Raw genomic sequence first — 9,445 nt, 5'->3', positions numbered from 1 at the left:
ACCTTTATTTTAACAACATCCCTGTATTTACATCATACAGGACAGGAACAGCACCCCTGCATTTTAACAACAACAGCCCTGTTTTTACAGCATACAGGACAGGGCCAGCACCCCTGCATTTTAACAATACCCCTGTAATTTTACAGGGCCAGTGTTCCTTTATTTATACAACACCCCTGTAATTTTAAAGCATACAGACAGGGCCAGTGTTCCTTTATTTATACAACACCCCTGTATTTTCTACAGCATACAGGACAGTGCCCCTGTACAGCACAGTGACAGGACAGCAACCTCCATGTACAGCACCCCTAACAGCACAGGACATGACAGGACAGCACCCCTGTCAGCACACAGGACAGTACCCCTAAAGAGCACACACTGCTCCCACCCAACGCCACCAACCACGGAGAGACAGAAGTCTGTCTCCCTCACCCTCCAAGTCTTGAGAGAAAAAGGTGGTGATGCGCGGCTCCCTATATGGAATCATAAACCCAGGAGAATCCGGCAGTGGGATGAAGACGTTTTACCTCGTTCTGGGGTCTGAGTATGGCGGGAAGTTCAGGGGGGTTCGTATCTCTGAGTTCCATATCTGCTTATCTCTGATAATTCTCACTATTTCTGAATATACACTTGCTCTTGACTTTATTTTTAAAGAATATTTAATGAATAGGTGGATCCTAGGTACTGTATGCTGTTTATATAGATAGCGGCTCTGCAGGGAGAAGCTATAATTCGGGTGTTTTTTTTAAGATCAAAATACGACTATAAAAAGATCTCATTGATTGTACTATAACCCTGTGATTAGTCTGTAATTGATTTTTTATATCTTCACTCTTGTTTGATCTCTACAACGGTTAGTCAGGAATTTCTTTTGATAGGTAGCTTACATTTTATTAAGTACCTTTTATTGACCCTCATTCCGAGTTGTTCGCTCGCAAGCTGCTTTTAGCAGCTTTGCACACGCTAAGCCGCCGCCTACTGGGAGTGAATCTTAGCTTCTCAAAATTGCGAACGAAAGATTCGCAATATTGCGAAAAGACTTCTCTGTGCAGTTTCTGAGTAGCTCGAGACTTACTCTGCCAGTGCGATCAGTTCAGTGCTTGTCGTTCCTGGTTTGACGTCACAAACACACCCAGCGTTCGCCCAGACACTCCTCCGTTTCTCCAGCCACTCCCGCGTTTTTCCCTGAAACTGTAGCGTTTTTTCACACACTCCCATAAAACGGGCAGTTTCCGCCCAGAAACACCCACTTCCTGTCAATCACACTCTGATCACCAGAACGAAGAAAAAACCTCGTAATGCCGTGAGTAAAATACCTAACTGCATAGCAAATTTACTTGGCGCAGTCGCACTGCGGACATTGCGCATGCGCATTAGCGGCTAATCGCTCCGTTGCGAGAAAAAAAATAACGAGCGAACAACTCGGAATGACCCCCATTGTGTAGTTACACATTTATTGTGATTATTTCCAGACTTATTGTGGATTTCTTTCTGTCCTGTCTGTTTTATTGATAATACCATTTCGGAATAATAAATAATAAATGTTAAGTTTTAAATAATACACTAAACAAATATGTAATAAAAGAGTGCGCCACAATGTAAGCCTTTTTTAGAGGACGAGCCACTAGTGGCCTCTCACTAATTCTCTAATCAATTATCACTATTTCTGAATATACACTTGCTCTTGACTTTATTTTTAAAGAATACTTAATGAATAGGCGGATCCTAGGTACTGTATGCTGTTTACTATAGACTATTCCCCAGACACTCAGTGAGATACAGTAGGCAAGTATGATTTCACATTTATTGGGCATTCAGCCTAATTACTCATGCATAAAGCAAAGCTAGCTTGTTTGTGGATGTTCATCATTCATCTTAATGTTGATTAAATTAATTTGCTAAGCATCCCTCTCTTTAACAGCCAGTGCACAACAAATGTGTGTATTATCGATGGTATGATCAGGAGCCATACTCTTCTTTACATCAATACTTTGAACACGGCACCCAGCATCTGTAAGAGCCTTCCTGACTGTGTTTTCATCATACGATAATGTGTTACACTTGGTGTCCGCAACACGAATGAAACCAGTATTGAAAGCTCCAAAAACAACCAGTCTCCCTCCTGGTTTCAGCATTGAGGCGAGTTTCCTCATGTTATTCATGTAAGAAGTTTGGTCTGTTCTAAGTGCACCAAGCATCCATGCAGAGACAACACAATCTGCTTTCTCCAGGACCACCGGGTCGGTGATATTTTCTTTGGTAAAGTCACATGGTAGGACTTGTTTGATTGCTGATCTCAGCTGCGTCTCTATCTCCTGCGCTCCGTCACTGAAATATATAAATAAAAGTGATTTAATCTTCTGAAACAAAGGCACAACGATTTTGTTGGGTTTTTTCAAATAGGTCCACTGTGGATGCTGGTTTTATGGTTCTCCTCAAGGTTCTCTGTTATCTACAGAATAGGGACTCATACACAAGATTGTGGATTATAGTTCTGCTTTCATTACTATTGTTCCTGCTCTGTTCTTTGGCAAGCTTCAAGACATTGGCTGTATGTATGTGTAATTGGTTGTTAGAGTCATTGACTGATCATTGACAAGATGAGTTCTGTACTCTACTCTGGACTTATACTAAAGACAGCCCTGAAGGGTGTGTTTTAAGACACTTTTTATATTCCTTATATACATCTGTTTGTATTTTAAGTTTATGGGGGTATCCATTTAGCCGTGGTTACTTACCGCAGCTTATTTTCTTACCAGGTGTTATCCAATTACAGATGGGTCTACATTTAGCTTGACCTTTAATAGGATTAACTGAGACTGGCCAGTCGGACTTAATCCCCTGCTGTAATGACTTAATCCCCTGCTGTATTGTTCTCTGTATTGTATTGCAGCTGAGAACAATAGATGAAGGGTTTATGCTAATAAGTCATGTTGTGACTAGGCACAGAAAACTAGTCAAGATAACCGTGGACCCATCTGTATCTCCGATAAACTGCATATATATTTTATAGATGCTCAATTAGCTTAGTGATATCATTCAGGTGCTCGAAAGGGAGGGGTATTTCTGAGCAAGAAAAAAAAGGGCAATTGGTTTCCCCCAGCACCCTGAATGATAACCGTAACCAGATATAAATCCCACATAATAATAGAATTCAGAGATCTTCGTTACACATATTTGCGCAAATGTGTGGTTAAGCCCCAAAGCCGCATCAAGGCGTCTCTGTATATTTGGGGTCCCTATCGCTATATCTAGGTGCAGGTTGTGGCACCCCAAAACACCAGCATAAGCCAGAAAGCCCAGCGTAGCATACCAGTGAAAAAACTAGAGTGTTAATAAATTAGTATTTAGGAAGACGAAGCTATAGAGAGGGTGATACAAAAATGAAATGCAATTAAAATAGAGAAATAGTGTTAGAAAATTAATGAGTGAAAAGTGTTAATAGAATGTAAAGGTATGCCACACTAAAGCCATCCAGCTCAGCCAGTCCAGAGGCATCACACCTCACACCTCCATTACCCCAATCAGGGTCTAATATTAACCAGCAAGGAGCCACATGATAATGGCTCCTTACTACAATATGTCTAAGCTAAGAGCTACCTACCTTGGAGCAACCCCATAATGCTCCATGTGGCATGTCGGGGCCAGCACCTCCTCCTAATGCAGGAACCTCTCTGCCTCTCACAACACACATATATATTGGTAGATGCTCAATTAGCTTAGTGATATCATTCAGGTGCTCGAAAGGGAGGGGTATTTCTGAGCAAGAAAAAAGAAGGCAATTGGTTTCCCCCAGCACCCTGAATGATAACCGTAACAAGATATAAATTCCACATGATAACAGAATTCAGAGATCTTCGTTACACATATTTGCGCAAATGTGTGGTTAAGCCCCAAAGCCGCATCAAGGCGTCTCTGTATATTTGGGGTCCCTAGCGCTATATCTAGGTGCAGGGTGTGGCACCCCAAAACACCAGATGCGGCTTTGGGGCTTAACCACACATTTGCGCAAATATGTGTAACGAAGATCTCTGAATTCTATTATTATGTGGGATTTATATCTGGTTACAGTTATCATTCAGGGTGCTGGGGGAAACCAATTGCCTTCTTTTTTCTTTCTCCGATAAACTGGCATGAGCTGCGATTTCTCAGGGATTTTGTTTAATCTGCTTCGGGCAGGTGAAACAAATTCCCAGAAACCAAATTCCCAGAAACAGACCCATTTTCACCCGACAGGTGATATCGCCAGCAAGGACCCTCGTTTGTGATGTTGTCCTAGTGTATACATAGCTTTAGTGTATTCTGTTATTGTTCCAAATCTCCTGCATACTCCCAGTGGGTTTCCTGTTTTCCATTCAAGGAGTATTTGCCTATTTGTTCATGTGGAATTTGTTATGTTAACTCCAGCCTACAAGGGCTCTGTGTTCACATTGGATTCACATGTGCTGTGTATAATAAACCTTTGGTCACATTCATATGTTTCTGGAGTTGTACTTGAGTTTGCACATGCTGAATAAAGTAAATCTGATACCCAATAACTCTGAGACTGTGGTGCAAAAGTAATAAGGTCCAAGATTGCCAGAGGTGTGGGTTGCCGGCTGATCTATGAGGGTTTTTTTAAAGCGGCATTCATTTACAACCAAAACCATGCCTTGTAAATGTTTGTCACTTTAAAAAAAACATCCAAGATCATCCAGCATCCAGCACCTCCATCACACTCAGACCCTATTACATATGGCCCTGTATGAGAGTCATTTTGGCAGCCAAGTCAGACCAGATCCTGGGAAGTACAATGATCAATTCAAACAATTTTCTTAGTTTTTTCTTATTTTCATTTGTTTTTGATGAGCAAGGCCTACACCATCTCCACAGGGGTGGCCAACCAGTCAGTGACAAAGAGCCAAAAAACCTTGTTAGGTACGTCAAAGAGCCGACATCGAGCCGATGACGCACATGCAAAAATGGAATGTGGCCTTGTGCCTGCTAGACCACACCCCTGGCATAAAATACATTGAAAAAGCCAGAACGACATAAAATAAAAATTTTTAAGCCAGATCCATTGAAAAAGCCACTTTCACATAAAATAATTGAAAAAGCAAGATTCACATAATAAACTTCAGCTCCCCCATGTGTCACTCCAGTCAACACCCTCCTGTCACTCCAGCTAGCTGTCCCATGTGTCACTCCTGCTAGCACCCTCCTATGTCACTCCAGCTAGCTCCCCCGTGTCACTACTGCCAGCTCTCCCATGTGTCACTACTGCCAAGACCCTGCTGTGTCACTCCAGCCAGGTCCTCCCATGTGTCACTCCAGCCAGGTCTCCCATGTGTCACTCCAGCCAGCTCTCCCATGTGTCACTACTGCCAAGACTCTGCTGTGTGACTCCAGCCAGGTCCTCCCATGTGTCACTCCTGCCAGGTCTCCCATGTGTCACTCCAGCCAGCTCTCCCATGTGTCACTCCTGCCAAGACTCTGCTGTGTGACTCCAGCCAGGTCTCCCATGTGTCACTACTGCCTAGACTCTGCTGTGTCACTACTGCCAAGTCTCTGCTGTGTGACTCCAGCCAGGTCTCCCATGTGTCACTACTGCCTAGACTCTGCTGTGTCACTACTGCCAAGTCTCTGCTGTGTGACTCCAGCCAGGTCTCCCATGTGTCACTACTGCCTAGACTCTGCTGTGTCACTCCAGCCAGGTCCCATGTGTCACTACAGCCAGCTCTCCCATGTGTCACTACTTCCAGCTCCCCCATGTGTCACTACTGCTACCACCCTCCTATATCACTCCAGCCAGCTCTTCAATGTGTCACTACTTCCAGCACACTCCTGCGTCACTCCTGCCAGGACCCTTCTGTATCTCTCCAGCCAGCTCTCCCATGTGTCACTACTGCCAAGACCCTGCTGTGTCACTCCAGCCAGGTCTCCCATGTGTCACTACAGCCAGCTCTCCCATGTGTCACTACTTCCAGCTCCCCCATGTGTCACTACTGCTACCACCCTCCTATATCACTCCAGCCAGCTCTTCAATGTGTCACTACTTCCAGCACACTCCTGCGTCACTCCTGCCAGGACCCTTCTGTATCTCTCCAGCCAGCTCTCCCATGTGTCACTACTGCCAAGACCCTGCTGTGTCACTCCAGCCAGGTCTCCCATGTGTCACTCCAGCCAGCTCCCCCATGTGTCACTACTGCTACCACCCTCCTATATTACTCCAGCCAGCTGTTCCATGTGTCACTACTTCCAGCACACTCCTGCGTCACTCCTGCCAGGACCCTCCTGTATCTCTCCAGCCAGGTCTCCCATGTGTCACTACTGCCAAGACCCTGCTGTGTCACTCCAGCCAGCTCTCCCATGTGTCACTCCAGCCAGGTCTCCCATGTGTCACTCCAGCTAGCTCTCCCATGTGTCACTACTTCCAGCTCCCCCATGTGTCACTACTGCTACCACCCTCCTATATCACTCCAGCCAGCTCTCCCATGTGTCACTACTTCCAGCTCCCCCATGTGTCACTACTGCTACCACCCTCCTATATCACTCCAGCCAGCTCTCCCATGTGTCACTACTTCCAGCTCCCCCATGTGTCACTACTGCTACCACCCTCCTATATCACTCCAGCCAGCTCTCCCATGTGTCACTACTTCCAGCTCCCCCATGTGTCACTACTGCTACCACCCTCCTATATCACTCCAGCCAGCTCTCCCATGTGTCACTACTTCCAGCACACTCCTGCGTCACTCCTGCCAGGACCCTCCTGTATCTCTCCAGCCAGCTCTCCCATGTGTCACTACTGCCAAGACCCTGCTGTGTCACTCCAGCCAGGTCTCCCATGTGTCACTCCAGCCAGCTCCCCCATGTGTCACTACTTCCAGCTCTACCATGTGTCACTACTGCTACCACCATCCTATATCCCTCCAGCCAGCTCTCCCATGTGTCACTACTTCCAGCTCCCCCATGTGTCACTCCTGCCAGGACCCTCCTGTATCTCTCCAGCCAGCTCTCCCATGTGTCACTACTGCCAAGACCCTGCTGTGTCACTCCAGCCAGCTCCCCCATGTGTCACTACTGCTACCACCCTCCTATAACACTCCAGCCAGCTGTTCCATGTGTCACTTCTTCCAGCACACTCCTGCGTCACTCCTGCCAGGACCCTCCTGTGTCTCTCCAGCCAGGTCTCCCATGTGTCACTACTGCCAAGACCCTGCTGTGTCACTCCAGCCAGGTCTCCCATGTGTCACTCCAGCTAGCTCTCCCATGTGTCACTACTTCCAGCTCTACCATGTGTCACTACTGCTACCACCCTCCTATATCACTCCAGCCAGCTCTCCCATGTGTCACTACTTCCAGCTCCCCCATGTGTCACTACTGCTACCACCCTCCTATATCACTCCAGCCAGCTCTCCCATGTGTCACTACTTCCAGCTCCCCCATGTGTCACTACTGCTACCACCCTCCTATATCACTCCAGCCAGCTCTCCCATGTGTCACTACTTCCAGCTCCCCCATGTGTCACTACTGCTACCACCCTCCTATATTACTCCAGCCAGCTCTCCCATGTGTCACTACTTCCAGCACACTCCTGCGTCACTCCTGCCAGGACCCTCCTGTATCTCTCCAGCCAGCTCTCCCATGTGTCACTACTGCCAAGACCCTGCTGTGTCACTCCAGCCAGGTCTCCCATGTGTCACTCCAGCCAGCTCCCCCATGTGTCACTACTGCTACCACCCTCCTATAACACTCCAGCCAGCTGTTCCATGTGTCACTTCTTCCAGCACACTCCTGCGTCACTCCTGCCAGGACCCTCCTGTGTCTCTCCAGCCAGGTCTCCCATGTGTCACTACTGCCAAGACCCTGCTGTGTCACTCCAGCCAGGTCTCCCATGTGTAACTCTAGTACACCCTCATGTATCACTACAGCCCCCCCCCCCATCAACTCATGCCTTTGCAGCAGTCCATAATGTGTCCCCTGTTTGTTTGTAGGTGTCTCACTTCTAGTATCCGATTCTTTCATTTTTCAGTCCCTGTAGTGCTGCTGCGTATCTGGCTGGAGTGCAGCGGTTTCTGTATCTGTTGTGGTCACATGATTTAGAGTGTTGGGAGCCACATTTGAATAAAGAAAGAGCTCAAGAGCCACAGGTTGGCCACCGCTGATCTAGGACATCCTCACAAACACCAGTAAATCTTTTGTTCCACTCAAACACACGTGCTCATAACATACTGTACAATCTGCTGGGTAAGCCTCGGTTAGCATACGGAAAGATTCGGTGGCCGTTTTGGTCATTTCTACTTTGAACTAAGCCATTTTACGATGCATGGGAAAAACAACTTTTGGCATCCAAGTCCCAAGTAGCATAATTACCTTTTAGGGAATGGCGACAGTTATAGGTAAATATATGGGTTCTGGTTCTAAGGTCTTATGATAGGTATATGGTATTTGTCACTTTACCTGTTGACTCTCAGATCAGAGACTTTACTGGACACATGAGAAAAATTAACAGCTGCTGGATGGTTCTTCATCCATTTCTCCATTGCTTCGAGTTCGGACTTGCTGTTCTTTAGGACTGTGATATCTTTAAAGAGATCCGAAATTGCTAATAGATGGGAAATGTTTGGACCGAGGCTGACGTCAATCAAGGAGTTTCCTCTGATTATATCTGCATAAGAATATAGAGAATTATAACTACAGTAGCAGCTTGTTACAACATAAACTGATCTCATCTCACAGAGAGCAAAGAGCAAAACTGATTCCAACCCATGGGGAATAGATGTGAAACATGGCCCACAAGTAATCATAGTAACATGTTCTGTAGACTTTTACATTGTGACACACAGCTGGACTTTAAGTTATTTATATTTGTTCCCATAATGTTTTACGTTATAATCTCCCTTTTCCTCACCCTATTCCTCCTCACCCTTTTCTTTATTTAATTTCCTTTCTCTTCATACCTCTCTCATCTTGTCTCACCATCTTTTCCTTCTCCCTTTGTCTCCCCATCTGCTCTGCTCCCCATGTTGCACTTACAACTGCTAATGCCTGACTTTGCTTACTGTCTTAATACTTGGTAACGGCCCCTGTGCTCAGGCCACTCTATTTGGTGCTCTCCCTTTACTTCCACACCTCATGAGGAGCCTTTCTTCTTCTTCTTCCAACTGACCCCTTCTACTCCCTGCCCTTTTCTTTCCTCTGCAAATGCCAGATGGACTGACCTCTGCTTTTTCAGCCATCAGTAATCTTTTATGCCAACTTTACTTCCCTTTGAGGTTTCCACGGGACTGAAACTTCTTTACATTTATGTAAAACCTGAGCTCAACCAAGCACTGCTCTGTGGTCATGGGGACATGTAGGAGAGAGAGCTGACACTGTATTCTCATAGGATCCCCACTGCACTGATTCCCACTCATGGCTCCACATTACGCAATTTACACAAATGTTCTTTGCCTCCGCTGTCTGT

General features: G+C 46.1%; 1 protein-coding gene across 1 annotated transcript; it reads right to left on the bottom strand.

The window, feature by feature from the left end:
* Window positions 1-1,833: 1,833 nt before the first annotated feature.
* LOC134988308 (nicotinamide N-methyltransferase-like) lies at window positions 1,834-8,626 on the bottom strand. Its single transcript, XM_063950536.1, has 2 exons — window positions 8,440-8,626; window positions 1,834-2,328 (listed from the first exon to the last, which is right to left on the bottom strand). Exons 1-2 carry the CDS (start codon window positions 8,520-8,522, stop codon window positions 1,899-1,901), a joined length of 513 nt encoding a protein of 170 aa, XP_063806606.1. The 5' UTR covers window positions 8,523-8,626; the 3' UTR covers window positions 1,834-1,898.
* Between the last annotated feature and the right edge of the window lie 819 nt (window positions 8,627-9,445).

Source organism: Pseudophryne corroboree, unplaced genomic scaffold, assembly GCF_028390025.1.
Source record: "Pseudophryne corroboree isolate aPseCor3 unplaced genomic scaffold, aPseCor3.hap2 scaffold_1041, whole genome shotgun sequence".
Taxonomy (NCBI): domain Eukaryota; kingdom Metazoa; phylum Chordata; class Amphibia; order Anura; family Myobatrachidae; genus Pseudophryne; species Pseudophryne corroboree.
The sequence above is the reverse complement of the archived record's forward strand: the minus strand, read 5'-3'. Positions and strand labels throughout refer to the sequence as shown.

What these genes read in the sequence shown, in the direction of transcription:
- LOC134988308 (XM_063950536.1), bottom strand. Translation starts at nt 8,522, where the DNA reads ATGGAGAAATGGATGAAGAACCATCCAGCAGCTGTTAATTTTTCTCAT. An exon ending in TCTGATCTGAGAGTCAACAG is followed by an intron (nt 2,329 to 8,439) that starts GTAAAGTGACAA and finishes TATATATTTCAG; the next exon opens with TGACGGAGCGCAGGAGATAG.